The following is a 16,344-nucleotide window of genomic DNA, read 5'->3' as shown; positions in this document are numbered from 1 at the left end:
CCTGACTGATTATTAAGCATGTGTATGCATGTAAGTAAGCAACCAGAGGTACGACGGCTTTGATTCCTCTCCAAAGGACTTGGCTAGGGCGATTAATGCCTTACCAAAAGGCACCAGCGCTTGGCTCAATTGATTTCGAACTCGGGACCGTCTGGTTACAAGATCATTGCTCTACAAAATGATATATCTAAAGCCACCTGTTAGTTTTGTCAATATTACCCTAGGTATATAACATTGTTTGTGTAAACGATTCCTAAACCATGGAGGAAGAAAGCATGTAATAACGCCAATATTTATGTTACAACATGTGTATTTCTGCGGTTACTTTGTCGCCCTCACGCGGCTTGCGATCGCTTATAAATTACCGTACATCTTTCAAAATAATTTTAACAGATACTGAAAGATAGAGATTCAATATTATCTAGATTTCGCTTGGACTTTCAATAGAGAAACAATGTTATCAGAATACAACTCCGATGTGTAGAAGCCCTTTTCACTGATAAAGTATTTTCATTGTATGTCCTAAGAAATTTAGTGTGAAAAATGGCCGCAGTGAGCTTATAACGAAATATGAATTCTTTTTAATTCTACAGACAAAATGTTTCATTATAATGAAGTGAAGCTCATGAAAACTTATTTTCATTTTTTTTCCTTATTATGCTCCCTATTCTTATATTTCTTGCAGATTCTACGCTTTTTCGATGCATATTCTTTTTTCTCTGTTCCTTGGTAAATGAGTAACACATACGTGACGGTACACATCGACTCATACTCAGATTTCTAGATTCAAATGTCAAATTATAAAATTCAATTATACAATAATGAAACTGAATTGAACTAATGAGATGAGAATCTCATCTCAACTTACGTACCCTCGTAAGTTTCACTTCAGAGAAAAGTGACATTTGGTGTATATTGTACGTCTTACCATGATTATGTTAGGTAGTTATGTTTGCCAAGTTATTCCTATTTTATGTAGTCGTTTAATTCACTTTGTATTTCCTTGTTAAATGAATAAAAAAGGAAGCGATATAAAATTGTGTCAATCGTTAATGCTTAATGTTTATTAGGCAGCATAAACCAATTAAGTTTATTAGTGCCAAAGTACAGATACAGACAGGGTCACAATTGGGAATAAAATGGGGCCCTTTATCGTCTTTGGGAAACCAACAACTCGTACAAAGCTTTTTATTTGAATGGACTATGAAGATTGTTACAGGTAGTAGCGTAGCTACAGCAGGCACGGAGGGCCAGTATACGCCATCAAATGGCGAAAAGGAGAGCGATGGAGTGAGGGAGAGGTGATTGAGAGAGAGAGAAAGAGAGAGAGAGAGAGAAGGGGGTATGATTAGAATATTCAACGGCGTGGAAATTCAAACATCCTCCTTAATGAATTGCTTTCTTTATTTGTATTTTATCCCTCGAAGGTTAAAAGGAAAATCAAACCTGATATTAAGTTGATTTTAGTAAAAAATTAAAGCATAAAAATGAGAGAAGCATGTTAGTGAAAGTTTGAGCGAAAACCAATTATAATTGACATTTTTAAAACGTTATGAATTTTCGAAGGTGCGATCAATCAAACACAACTCTGTGACGTATCTTGTGAGATCTCATCTCATTTGCTCTGTACTAAAAAACTTCATAAATTTTTAGCTTCCCTTAAGACAATTTCCAATCATACGTTATCCCTTTATACAATTATTGCATATCACCCCTGTATGAAACAAATCCATTCCGTCATCAATAACTAAGAAAATAAAAGTTTATGAAAGTTACTTCACAGAGCGAATTGGAGAGGAGCTCGCAAGATACGTCACAGTGTTGCTAATTTGTCTTCACAGATGACGACTTCGAAAATGTAATGACTTTCCCATTTTTTATCGGATATTTTTCAAACTTTCACTTATTTTTCTGCTTTTATTGAAACCAACTTAATAATTATATCAGGATGTACTTCCCCTTTAAGAACCGATTGCCATCAGTGCCCCCGATTAGAGTCTATTTGTACAGTGCATCTACCTCGAAAGATGCCGGTGCCCCCTCCCTCCCCCCCCCCCCCTAATGGTCTGGACCTGCACTAGGCCAACGATGACTGGAGTTAGGCAACATATACGAAGGCATTTGATACCAGAGATTTATTAAAACCCTTACCTTTCATTTCAATTATTTCTTTACATCCACTAATAGAGGAGAGAGAAAAATCACCGCAGTTCTTGTCTACCAGTGCCATTCAATTTGAGAAAACTTGTCCGAACTATAGTCTAATCAAGGATTTGGAATGGAATCATGGGTTCAATTAATGCAACCACCATTGCAGAGAGAATAGAAAGAGAAGGAGTTATAATATTAGAAAGGTAACAAACAAAGTACTAGTGAGTGAAAGGAGAGAGAAAAGTGTAGAGTGAATAAGTAAAGACAGACATATAGAGAAGGAGAGAGAGAGAGAGAGAGAGAGAGAGAGAGTCAGGATATAGTTGTTGTAATGCCCTTCTACACGTTTCCCGGAGGCGTGCATGCTCGCAGTCGTGTGCTAGCTGGCCATGTTCAGGCACCAGAGTGCACCAGAAACAACTTTCATGATCGAGGGCAAAGGGTCACAGCAAAATAATATCCCTCAATTTTTTTGTTTAGCACACAAGCTCGACCGACGGCTGTGTGCACACATTTTGGCAAGTTCAAATAGTGTGAGTCTATATACTTCCATGCGTCTGATGTTTGAGCATTGAAACGGAAAGATATTGTCGGTACAATAATATATCAGTCAATCTAAAATTAAAACCATTTTCATGTGTACGTGTACTGCAGCTGCAACATTGCATTGTTAGATTCAGTCTAATAGAAGTTCTCGGGCGGGCGAGATCTCGTTGAAATTTTACCAGGTACTTTTTCAAATTCATGAGTTTTGCAGCCTCTAAGATGATGTTTTTTATGATTATTTATTCGACGTATGGTGATCTTGATAATGGTAACAGCTCATCGACAAACTAGACAAGTGAAATGCATGCATTCACTGTTGACTAGGCGTAATTTAAAGTCAAAAGTCGTGCTTAGTTTTTGAGTTGGTTGCTACTGCTTGACAAACACAACTTGTTTATTAAAAAAGATTTTATCACAATAAGCAATATTTTAGAGGTAACCCCTAAATCGGAGGGGTCGTCCAAAACTAGAGGCCCTGTAGACGAAAAATAATATTATGTTAATAATATTGTAAGGAAGCGTTGAATCACCACGAATTTGATGTCTTATGAAAGATAATAAAATTGTCTACACTCTAAAAACTGAAATGTAAAATCACCATTTAAAAGGGCCAAGGAGTGACCACTCTTTCAAAATGGTAGTTAACTCTTTGAACATGCTGGATCCAACACTATAAAGGTTGAATCAAGCAGGTTAAAAGAAACAATCTGACATTTTGAAAGAGTGGTCACTCCTCGGCCCTTTTAAATTGACATTTAACATTTCAGTTTTTAGAGTGTACGTTTTGATATCAATTTTAATGGAATAGAACCTATTTAATCTCTTAGTAAACAAATTATTTTGTGATTTTTTTCCTCAAAAAATGGCATTTCACCCCCCCCCCCCCCAAAAAAAAAAATGTTCATATATCGAAACCGGAGAGGTGTATTACTTTCCAGAAATTTGCCTATGTTCAAGGACAATGTCATGTGCGAAATAGAGGCATATAATTCTTGTCAGTGAAAAGTCAAAGCAACACAATGTTATTGACTTGATTTCAACAAAAAACTAAACTTTTGCCCATACGTATTACTGGACATGTGTGTATTGATGGCGTGTTTGGTGTGTTTGAATCGAGTTTCAAATAATACTTTTAAGTAAAACCTAAAATCCTCATGGTTTTGGTGTCATATGATGGATAATTAAGTAACCCTTAAAGTTGATATCAATTTTATTGAGTTATTTAATGTGTGAAATATAAATTTTGAGCCTAATATATATATTTTTTGGTAGATAACCCCCCCCCTTATTTCGGCCGGTGTCTTTGTATATTAACTGGACGATAGCTCAACGGGGACACATTTAATAATGCAGAAAGTTCAAGTTCCAAGGTTTGATGACTAGACCTTCAGTATTATATTTTAGGAGACACCCTTCCTAATTAGCTATAGGAGGGGTAACATTAGATATCCAGAGGTTTTGAGGGGAGGGGTTGGAGCAGCATCCTTTTCTGCATCTTTTTCTTCTAGTTGGAATTTTCTATAACATTTCATGATGCAAGAATCAACCCCATAATTACTTCTGCATGAGGTGATTCTTGCAACATGAAATTCTGAGAATTATAAGGAAGGGGCACCACAAACATATGGAATTAAGGAGATGTAAGGATCATACACCCTGGCCTAGCTGGACCCCCATCGGCATTTTATAAGGTGGATTTGGGTTTTAGAATGACGTCTTTAAATCCAATTTGAAACATCGGCTTCAGATCAAAAGCAATACTATAACATTATATTTTTCATTAATAATAAGTGATAGTCTGAAACCTTTCTCCAAATATTTTTTAACATCAATTTAGGTATAATCACTCAACCGTAAAGCACGTGTGATCCAATCGGATATCTGTCCTCATTCGCCTCACAACCTCTCGCAGTTTATTTGAGTACCGTTTTACCATCTATCCGAAGAAATTTACAGTCCGTTCTCGTCATTATGGAAAGCTTGAAAGGGTACGTCACGGATTGGTGGAATGACATGGGCATCATCACATCCTTACTATTCGGCTTGTTCGGAAGTGTCATCGTGTTCGGCATCGTTCGGCAAACCTTCGGGAAGCGAGAGAAACTACCACCTGGACCTCTCAAAATCCCATTCCCGCTCAATATCATCGCCAGCTTGTTCTCAAAGGAGGGTAAAATGGACATGATCCTCTCCGCAAAACGAAAGTAAGATCAAATCTAAATGTCAATGAAATAATTTCCAATGTTTAAGGTTAAGCCGATGCATGCACACGAGGAGTCATTTGCCTGACGTAGAACTGCGTCAGTGGCTGATGCGTCAGTCGCTGACGCATCAAGTCAGGGTGACAACGTACAAAGAGTAAACGCACCATGAAAGAGTGGAACAGTGCAAGCATTGACGTGAATTACTAGCGTATGGAACAATACAGGCTTGATTAGCGTAGGTAACAAGCAATCGAAATGACTCCCCGTGTTCATCGGGCAGTATACTCATCTAGGCCTACGGTGGTACATACTTATAATACACAGCAGTGAGGGCATTATTAAGAATGACCCACATTTGGAACAGTCTAACACGCCCGAGGCGATAGCCGATGGTGTGGGATTGTTTCGAAGGTACCTACATGTAGTTCGAGTAATTTTATTAGTGCCTGAACAAAATGATGTGTATTATTTGTTTTATAACATATTGTTTTATAACATGATTTTACTAATGACTGGTCATTAGCATTTACTAATGACTGGTCATTAGCATTTACTTATGACCAGTCATTAGCATTTACTAATGACCAGTCATTAGTAAAATTACTAGTCAGGCAAAATAAATGCCTGGTCACGTGTATGCTCTCAACCAATCATTTGATTATGATCCGCTTCATCATCTTATAAAAAGTAAATAAAACGCCAAATGGAACCGCTTGTATATTTTGTACGGACAGATTCTGTCCTCGGACATCGTGTATAGACAGTTTAAACCCCAAAAATGTTTCATTCCACAATAAGCTTTATGAATGTTATTCCAATCAACACAATAAAATGAATCAGTTGAATTAAAATCTTATTTCAGGAGATGAACAAAGTCAAAACTCAGCGGCCATTAATTCGGGTTTTATTTAACCAGTATGAATTGTGCTTTGAGCCAGAAGAGCGTTCACACTTATCTTTTAAGACAGAGTTAACGCCCTTTGACTCCTTACAGACTTTTTGCTCAACCTTTTACAGGTACGGAGACCTTGTGAGTATCGAAATCGACGGACAGCCGAAGATTCTCGTCGGGTCTCCCGAACTGGTTCGGGAGCTCTTCGTAAAACATGGTGACGTCTCATCGAGCCGAGCCGCTTCGAAACCATTAAAAGCTATGATCAACTATACGGGTGAGAGAGAACGATTTTCTGTCATTCAGCCTTTCTGTCGTTACCACAGCAACTGATTCCAATACCACAAAAAAAAGAAAAAGAAAAGCAAATCGAAATTTAGAAACCACGTATACGGGTCCTGCATGACCAGGAGGGAGGTTGGAGTCATGTAGGCCTACACAGTAAAAACGCTGTTTAAAAAAGTGATGTTCACTTACAGTTGTACACTATCTTAAACAACAGTTGATCAAATTGTAAACAATGTTGCTCGAAACAGAAGTAATTTTGTTAAACATTCGTTGTTTAAAATTTAATGACTGCTATATTTACTATACGAGAGCTTTTAGACAGTGTTGTTTACATATGACGTCATGTGTCTCGTGCCAGTTAAGTGCGTGTTGGCTAAAGGCTTTATTTCACATTGTTATGTTTAGAAACAGGTTCCTTGAAACTAACATGCAATTGAAATTGACATGCCACTTAGAAATGCAGTGCAGCTGTTAAGGCACAGCTCATTGTTATTCATATTAGATGCATACACACAATGCAAGTGTATGCAAGGGCCTTTTGTTGACTACACAGATTGATACATATGTAAAAGCACATGGACATTGAGTCTGGATCAAACTACCAAAGCAACCACACGTGTTTCTGCAGGCTCCATCTTGTTTGTCTCTATACTTACATTTATTTAGCTTAATAGTTATTACTTTCCAACCCACAACACAACATCATGGCCGACCAAGCTACCGACGCGCTTCTAAGTGACTGGGGATTCAATGGCTTAATTGAAATCACTTTTCTATTAACCACTTTGAAGTTTTTAACTTATAGCGTAAGTTCACAGTTAAAATTTTCGGTATCTGTACGCAAATGTCAGAATATTGGTAGACTTAAAATCGTCGCGTCATGCAGTGCGGCACTGATCGCGCACTCGGTTATAACGTGTGCTAAATTCCTTGCCATAGAGATTGCATGCATCCCTATATATGCAGTTTATACGTGCGTGCATGCGCGCTCATGCAAAATGGGCACTGTTTTGGCGCTAATTCATGAATTGCAGAATGACCCTAGTCTTCATATACCTATATAGAGACCCAGAAGTAGTGGTGCACTTATTCAGAGTATCAAACCCAAATTATACCCCATTATACAACCCTTTTGCTGTAAACAACCCCCACTGAACAACAGCTCCTTTTTAAACAACTTTCTTTAAACAACCCAGTTGGTTTAAACAACCCCAACTGAACAACAGCTCCATTTTAAACAACTTTCTTTAAGCAACCCAGTTGGTGTAAACAACCCCCACTGAACAACAGCTCCTTTTTAACCAACTTCCTTTAAACAACCCAGTTGGTGTAAACAACCCCCACTGAACAACAGCTCCGTTTTAAACAACTTTCTTTAAACAACCCAGTTGGTGTAAACAACCCCCACTGAACAACAGCTCCTTTTTAAACAACTTTCTTTAAACAACCCAGTTGGTGTAAACAACCTCCACTGAACAACAGCTCCGTTTTAAACAACCGTCTTTAAACAACACCGGTTGTTTAAATTGTGATTTTAAACAAGTTGTTCAAAATGTTGATCAACTTAGTGTTTAAACTTTAAACAACTCGAGTTGCTTAACATTTTAAACAACTCTTAGATCAGGTCACCCGTTAATCAAGAGTTGTTTAAACTTTTAAACAACTTGTTCACAAAAATTTTAACTGTGTATATCAAACAGTATTTTGTAATTTTGTTTCAGTTCAGAGGAAAGTAAAATGGAACATAAGTGCTCTGTCTGCATGTGTTTCTCGTTTCCAATGCTTAACATCCCGAAATGTGACAAAGTTTGTGGTCTTACACAGTTAAAATTTTTGTGAACAAGTTGTTTAAAAGTTTAAACAACTCTTGATTAACGGGTGACCTGATCTAAGAGTTGTTTAAAATGTTAAGCAACTCGAGTTGTTTAAAGTTTAAACACTTAGTTGATCAACATTTTGAACAACTTGTTTAAAATCACAATTTAAACAACTGGTGTTGTTTAAAGACGGTTGTTTAAAAAGGAGCTGTTGTTCAGTGGGGGTTGTTTACACCAACTGGGTTGTTTAAAGAAAGTTGTTTAAAAAGGAGCTGTTGTTCAGTGGGGATTGTTTACACCAACTGGGTTGTTTAAAGAAAGTTGTTTAAAAAGGAGCTGTTGTTCAGTGGGGGTCGTTTACACCAACTGGGTTGTTTAAAGAAAGTTGTTTAAAAAGGAGCTGTTGTTCAGTGGGGGTTGTTTACACCAACTGGGTTGTTTAAAGAAAGTTGTTTAAAAAGGAGCTGTTGTTCAGTGGGGATTGTTTACACCAACTGGGTTGTTTAAAGAAAGTTGTTTAAGAAGGAGCTGTTGTTCAGTGGGGGTTGTTTACACCAACTGGGTTGTTTAAAGAAAGTTGTTTAAAAAGGAGCTGTTGTTCAGTGGGGGTTGTTTACAACAAAAGGGTTGTATAATGGGGTATAATTTGGGTTTGATACTCTGAATAAGTGCACCACTACTTCTGGGTCTCTATATAGGTATATGAAGACTACAAGACTACAATATGGTAGGGTAATACTGCAATTCATGAATTAGCGCCAAAACAGTGCCCATTTTGCATGAGCGCGCATGCACGCACGTATAAACTGCATATATAGGGATACATGCAATCTATATGGCAAGGAATTTAGCACACGTTATAACCGAGTGCGCGATCAGTGCCGCACTGCATGACGCGACGATTTTAAGTCTACCTTTATTCTGACATTTGCGTACAGATACTGAAAATTGTAACTGTGAACTTACGCTATAAGTTAAAAACTTCAAATTGGTTAATAGAAAAGTGATTTCAATTAAGACATTGAATCCCCAGTCACTTAGAAGCGCGTCGGAAGCTTGGTCGGCCATGATGTGTGTTGTGTTGTGGGTTGGAAAGTAAAAACTATTAAGCTAAATAAATGTAAGTATAGAGACAAACAAAATGGAGCCTGCAGAAACACGTGTGGTTGCTTTGGTAGTTTAATCCAGACTCAATGTCCATGTGCTTTTACATATGTATCAATCTGTGTAGTCAACAGAAGACCCTTGCATATACTTGCATTGTGTGTATGCATCTAATATGAATAGCAATGAGCTGTGCCTGAACAGCTGCACTGCATTTCTAAGTGGCATGTTAATTTCAATTGCATGTTAGTTTCAAGGAACCTGTTTCTAAACATAACAATGTGAAATAAAGCTTTTAGCCAGCGCGCACTTTACAGGCACGAGACACATGACGTCATATGTAAACAACACTGTCTAAAAGCTCTCGTATAGTAAATATAGCAGTCATTAAATTTTAAACAACGAATGTTTAACAAAATTACTTTCGTTTCGAGCAACATTGTTTACAATTTGTTCAACTGTTGTTTAAGATAGTGTACAACTGTAAGTGAACATCACTTTTTTAAACAGCGTTTTTACTGTGTAGTTAACTCGGAATATCTAAATCATGTTGAGTACGAAACATAAGTAAGCCGACAACGTTGCTCCGGAATTGCTTCGTCTAACGGTTTTAGATATTGCCTAGACTTGGGTTAGGTATATTGTAGGGTTCTAGGCTGAAGCTAGGAAGTGATTTGTGAAGGAAATTATCGCGAACGAGCAAGTGTCGTGCGACCAAGTTTAACTTAGGAGTAAAAACACCGACCTCATATTCTTCGATCCACAGGAGGAATAATATTCGGGGATTCGTGGCAGCCGCTTCGAAGGTTTAGTCTCTCTGCCTTGCGGACTTTCGGCATGGGAAAACGAAGCATAGCGTCGAAGATTACCGAAGAGGCCAGGATATTCACAGATGGATTATGGGAGAGTCAGACCGTAGAGGGTGTGAACCCTAGTGGTCTCCTGAACAAAGCGATCTCAAATGTTATTTGCTCAATCACGTTTGGGAAGAGATTCGAATACAGGTAACCAAAGCTCTTTTTTTAAAGGTGTGTGTGTCATTTGGTTTTTACAGGCGTGCATCCGTGCATCAATCAGATATGAATATTTACGTCTGGGGACCGACCTTTGACGATCCATCCGACAGACGTCACTCATTTTAGAACCGGAGTCCGCCTGAGCCATTTTGTAGACGTAGACAAGTACTGCTAGACCAACTCCTTAAAAAAAGGATTATACATAAGCTTATACATAAGAGTGGTTTATCCAGCATACGACGAAGTGACGTTGTTTAAAGGCAAGGTCAAATTGCTATAATGGGTCGACAACACTAGGGCTCTACGTGTATATCCATTGCTGGGTATACATGTACAGTGTATTGGGCCATTTACATCGAGATTTTTTTACTAAAATCGTGATTATGGTGGACGTTCCAACATAACATCAGGATGTTTGGCGTGACGAAGTGGGCCTTATGCGAATATGATTTGTAACTTCTGTTGATAGCAAAGGTTCACTTTTTTGCCCGTTCTTTCCAGCGACCCCGATTATATTATACAGGTGGAGAACATCAAGAAAATAATGGCAGGTGGTAATATTCCGCCTGTGCTGCGGATCGTTGCTCAACGTTTCCCGGTCATATTCCGCTCTCCTCTTTCCAAGAACGCAAAGAAACGTCTTCAGAGTCTCAAAGACTTTATCGTCCAACAGGTGGACGAGCACGACAGAACATTCGAAGGTGACGACATCAGGGACATCGTCGACTCATTCCTAGCAGAATGCCGACGCCTCCAGGAGAAGGGTGAGCAGGAATGTTACATTCGGAAAGAAGACATATGGATGTCTGTTTGGGAACTTTTTATCGCGGGAACCGAGACAACAGCATCGGCGCTTGCATGGTTCTTTCTCTTCATGGCTGCACACCCGGACATCCAAGAACAAGTAAGCACACAACAAAATATTAAATCTTAGCCAAAGAATTGACTATGTCATGTCATGTAGCCTACGACAGCTCGATTCTCAGAAGCAGGATAATGTTAAACAGGTCATATGGTCCTTTGATAATGTAATAAGCTGAATGAAAGCTTACTGTCCTGGTCTTAGTAATAGTTTTTCCTTCCTGAAATTTTAATTTATTCTCCTCCTTTCTCATTATAATTCAGGTATTTAAGGAAATTGTTACAACGATCGGGTCAGAGAGGGCGCCTGTCTACGACGACAGAAAGAACATGCCATACACAGAAGCGACACTGGCAGAGGTCCTTAGACACAGACCTGTTGCACCATTTGGATTACCTCACGTTGCCGATGAAACCATACATGTGCGGGACTACGTGATTCCAAAGGGTTCCACGATCTTGGCTAATATTCTTGGGATCCATCACGACCCGGAACTGTTTCCAGAACCGAGCAAGTTCGACCCAAATCGTTTCCTGAGTGATGATGGACAAACTTTTGTCAAGAATGACGCTTATACTGCGTTTGGCCTAGGTATGGTTTAAGTTCCGTGAATTCGTTAGATTGGGATTGACCCTAGCAATTGAAATAATCATAAGACAGTCAAGAAAATCATTTGCTGCCATAAACCATCAAAATATCGCTGCTCTATGAAATAATTAAGTGCTGTACCTATGATTACACCAAAGATTCTGCTTTAAAGACAAAGACCAAATAAGAGATTACTTGCTAAATATTCCAGGTATGTGTCAATTAATAAACACCCTTTGCCGGCGGCTTTCACAGAAAACTTTGAGACACCCCCTCCTTCCCTCCTTCTGGATGCTCTCTCTTCTCTCTCTCTCTCTCTCTCTCTTCTATCCCAGCCGCTCCCGTGGGCTGATGGGTGTAAACATCCGTATGTCAGCATCAATCATGATTTTTTTTGCCCACTTAGTTTAGAATAAAGTAGATATTAGATGGTAACTACAAGCACTCTTCTTCACCCGGGATACATAGGTATGGTTTTGTCTCAGTGATTAATAATGCAATTGTTTGTTTCATATTGTGATTTATATAGGTCGGAGAAGCTGCCTCGGTGAGCAGTTGGCCAAGATGGAATTCTTTCTCTTCGCTACATCTGTCCTTCAGCGATTTACCATCAGACTCCCAGCGGGGGCTACCCCGGACTACAGCATCGGCCATCGAATGATGACACTGCTCCCATCCGACTTTTATATTCATCTTGATAAACGTTAACCTCGAGTCATCAAGGAGCCGCTAGAGAGGCAAAGTGGCCAGGATAATATTATATGGTCAAAAATGAGAGGCATATAGGTTACACTATGTAGTTTAGGGTCGGTGCATCTTCTAATATCACTGGCATTTTCAGGAATAAAACGCAATTTATCGATTCCTTCCTTGAATAAAGAGTACAGTTTTTTATAAATATAATGCTTAAACTTTTAAACATGTTTTTCTCGAAAATGTGAATTTGTGGGTTGACCCACTTTGGTTCTCAGGGGCTCAAAAGAGAGTCGGTCTTGGGCTATCCCCGGCCTTTACATTTGTTGCCGTAGAGTCTAACCGTTCTAAATGTCATGTTAAATGTTCAGTTTTGTAAGGCTAAACATTGCATAAATTGTTTTTTCATTTATTATAACAGTTCACTGTATGCGAGCTTTCACTTATAAGATGTAGCTCCTTGTACATGATCATGTGAGGGATGAATGATTTATAATTATATAATCATTAGATAGCAGTAAGCATATACTTTCCATTGATATTGTAAAAAAAATACACCTACATCTTTATAATGAACGCAACAATTCAGCGCATAGGCTGACATACGTATCTACTGTGAGTTATATTCATATATGTACCTTACAGCATCATTAGACGGACATTATGTAGTCGGAAAAAAGAGTCATTAAGTAGATATGGTCATTAGCAGGACATTTGCGTGTCCTTTAAACGATTGAACAATAGAATTACTGCCCTCTACGTACGTTTGCAGGCAGAGGAAACTCAAAGGCCTCCCAAGAACAATGGGATTAATCATTAGTCATAAGTTTAGTTAGTTATATTGTTATGAATTTAGGGTTAGTTTTAGGGTTAGGGTAATATACCAGTTTGTATGGTGTCCGGTTAATGTGCCACTTTGGGTAGTTTACAGATGTCCTGTTAAAACAACATGTAGGTTTATATAAGACATTTCCACGTTATGAAAATCGTGCATATATAATTTAAATGTTCAATTTCTCATAGATTTCCAAAATGTTTGTACAAAAGATTTACCAATAACAGCAGAATACGCAGAATACACAATGACTTTAGTGAGCAGTAGCTATAGGTACTACATGTACGTACATTTCAGGGCAATGTCGTAAATCGAGTAATTGCAATGTTGATGTTTTTGTGATATTTGAGCCTTCTATATACAAGGAACGGCATCCCTTATACAGGTATTTCTTTTTTTATAACCATTCTCCGGTCATTTTTCAACGGTCAACATACAATAGTTATATGAATATTTGAAATTTAAAAACATGTGCACACAGATATGTAGTTGAAAAGGGAAGTAACCCCATTTCTATCAATTGGAAGGACAAAATACTTATCCAGTCCGTAAAATTGAAATTATTTTATTCAAAAATGAATATTGTAGCACCACTAACTAAATAAAGGCGCAACGGAATTATATATTTGAATATATGTCATCTAATAAAAATGGAAAACAAACTTCTCAAATAATGTTGGTATTATATAAATTTGTGTACGCAGTGATTATGTCCACCTATATCCTACTTTATTTTCATGGCAATTCAACTTAGCTGCGCCCAACCCCTTTCTCAGTTCAAGCCTTTGTCTCAATTATCCCCCCCCCCTTCCCCATCCCATTCTCATCAAGGCGGCTCGTGTGTAAAAGTCTCCTTAATTCTCTCTCTCTTGCTCTCTCTCTCTCTCTCTCTCTCTCGTCCTCTCTCTCTCTCTCTCTCTCTCTCTCTCTCTCGCCCCCCTCTCTCTCTCTCTAAATAATATATTGAAGTTGAAAATCTCTTTTATTTATGTAGAAAAGTAAATATATTGCTCCAAAAATTGTTTTCATTTTTCCCCTTACACTCACCCTCCTTTTAATCAGGTGATAATGATTCTACTCGTGTTATGACTCTGCATGGATCGAGACAAAATGAATTCCCTAAAAGAAATCACCTTGACCATGTCTGCCGTCCCTCTACGTCCCCCAAATTTCTTGAAGCCCTCAAAACGTTTTCGCCAGGCACATGTACCCAAGAACTAAACAGCCCCCCCCCCCAAAAAAAACAAACCAAAAACAACAACAACAAACAAACAATTACAAACATAATCGTGTAGAACCGCTCGTGCCCCTCAAACTTGTCAATTGCTGATTACACCATCTTTTGCTAACTGAAATTAAATTAAAGAATTAAACAATAGCAACTTTCTGTACCCCCGATCTCTCACTCCTTTTTGTAATTGTCTACACTTTTTTATTACGACCATGCTCTTCTATCTTTGTCATGTAAAACATTGCCTTGTCCCTTTCTCGTCTCTGTTGGCACCCCCCTTTTTTCCCCTCCTATTTTGTAGTTCCTTTCGTAGTTACGGACTCGTTAATTTAATTATCATTTGAGGTGTTCACACTTTTACAAGCCTTGCCTTTTAGTGGACCCCTCTGTTTCCAGCATTTATGTCTACATTTGTTTTAAATGCTTATAATTGATTTGTAATGTTTTGTTGGAAACATGAATAAATTGAAATTGAATTGAAATTTGTCATTGCTCTTCTAATACGAATTTCTGCGTATTTCGGCCGTAAAGGATCGCAACGGTTTTCAGCTGCCGAGAAGTGGCTTATAAGCTGCCTATCGTAATTTTATGTCAACATGATACCTGATTTACCTTGACCATGTTGCTAGTATGAATCAACGCTCGAAAACATTCGGTTTTATAATACAGATGTCAGGTCACCGGGGTCACCGGGACCTAGACCTGACGACGAACTTCATTGATGCGTCTAGAGACAGAAGAAGAAGAGTAAAAGTAATCCCCTCCACATGCCTAGAATTCCATTCTACATACATTACTTAAGCGAGATTTCATGATTGGAAATCGCCATGGTAAACCCTTTATTTACCCTTGTATTTATTTATGACCTCATGGATGAAAGGCACTCTGTGATTCCCACAAGCTTTTATTATGCCTCCTTCAAGTCTGTCCGGTTGTGTTGAATGCCAATATTGGCTTTACCTGTATGAGCCTCCAGCTTACCTAGTGCCATATATTATTTTAGCGAGATTTCATAGTTGCAAATTGCCATGGTAAGTCCACTAGATTTTATTTATTTATGACGTCATGGTTGAAAGTCATCATTGGATTCTCACAAGCTTTTATTATGCCTTCCGCATGATTGTCCGGCTGTGTTGAATGCCAATGGCTTTACCTGTATGAACCCCCAGCTTACCTAGTGCTGTTCAAACACACCGTCAGCGATCAGTCATAAAATACAAAACACGCTTTTAATAGAATCTTTTCATTGAGATTTTATTAGTAGCAATATAAAATCACATACGCAATCGCATAAAATATTGCACGCCCCTACAGTACGGCTTCCATTGTATTTTCCAGTTCACTTGAACAGTACATACACTTGGGAAATCAGTCCAAAGGTTATGGATGAAGTGAATAGTTTCTGAAAAACAAATTGAATTCTTTTGATCAAACCCATCTGGCCATGATAATTTAGAGACATTTAGAGTTAATCGTTCTATGGTATTAAAAGAATTAAGTTTTTATTTGTTAATGAATATTCTTTTTTTTCCAATGAATATTCCATTAATTTTTCACGAATATATTACCGTACATTATTTCTAAACTAGGACATTGTTGCATTCTGACATCTTGATACTTTGACAACCAATTCAAGCATCATGTATTCAATTCAGCGCTGTATTCCTATGATATATTTTGTACTACACCGAGTCATACTTCGGTCCGAAATCAATACGTGGTGATGAAGTTCTATAAACCTTCAAGTATTTAGAAAACCCCTAAGCCTGGAAGTACTTTATTGCTATTATGTCTGGGAATACCGCTTAGAATGGTGAGACGGGGAATCCCCTAAGAATGATGACAGTATGACCTTGCACGGAAGAAACGCACACACTGCACATGCTGACCGCTGGTGTATTATCAGTATAGTTTTGTAGAGCACCGCGATTATCAAGTCAGATAATATCTCGACGGAAAAAAAAACATTTAGTTGGAGAAATTAAAAAAATACATTTTGACTCTTGCCGGGCTTATTTCAGTGGAGCTAAACGTAGTCCCAACCGAATATATCACCAAATGAAGTAGACCGATTTTAATAACCTACTATAAGCCTCATCAGGAATACACATCTCGTA

At 38.2% G+C, this 16,344-nt stretch overlaps 1 protein-coding gene across 2 annotated transcripts; it reads left to right on the top strand.

Annotated features, from left to right (window-relative positions):
- Positions 1 to 2,789: 2,789 nt before the first annotated feature.
- LOC115924956 (cytochrome P450 2C15-like) lies at positions 2,790 to 13,658 on the top strand. 2 transcript variants are annotated; one of them, XM_030987975.1, is made up of 7 exons: positions 2,790 to 2,879; positions 4,644 to 4,901; positions 5,919 to 6,070; positions 9,769 to 10,006; positions 10,520 to 10,922; positions 11,144 to 11,471; positions 11,998 to 13,658. In XM_030987975.1, the coding sequence occupies exons 2-7, from the start codon at positions 4,669 to 4,671 to the stop codon at positions 12,174 to 12,176; spliced, it is 1,533 nt and encodes a 510-aa protein (XP_030843835.1). In that variant the 5' UTR covers positions 2,790 to 2,879; positions 4,644 to 4,668; the 3' UTR covers positions 12,177 to 13,658. The 2 variants fall into 2 exon arrangements, with proteins under 2 accessions (XP_030843835.1, XP_030843827.1); XM_030987967.1 differs by having other exon boundaries at positions 4,535 to 4,901.
- The last annotated feature ends 2,686 nt before the right edge of the window (positions 13,659 to 16,344 follow it).

The sequence above is a fragment of the Strongylocentrotus purpuratus genome, unplaced genomic scaffold (assembly GCF_000002235.5).
Source record: "Strongylocentrotus purpuratus isolate Spur 01 unplaced genomic scaffold, Spur_5.0 spur5_contig_839, whole genome shotgun sequence".
Taxonomy (NCBI): Eukaryota; Metazoa; Echinodermata; class Echinoidea; order Camarodonta; family Strongylocentrotidae; genus Strongylocentrotus; species Strongylocentrotus purpuratus.
The sequence above is the reverse complement of the archived record's forward strand: the minus strand, read 5'-3'. Positions and strand labels throughout refer to the sequence as shown.

Coding starts and splice junctions, on each gene's coding strand:
- LOC115924956 (XM_030987975.1), top strand. CDS start 4,669: ATGGAAAGCTTGAAAGGGTACGTCACGGATTGGTGGAATGACATGGGC. Junction 10,007..10,519: donor GGGAAGAGATTCGAATACAG/GTAACCAAAGCT, acceptor CGTTCTTTCCAG/CGACCCCGATTATATTATAC. Junction 10,923..11,143: donor ACCCGGACATCCAAGAACAA/GTAAGCACACAA, acceptor ATTATAATTCAG/GTATTTAAGGAAATTGTTAC.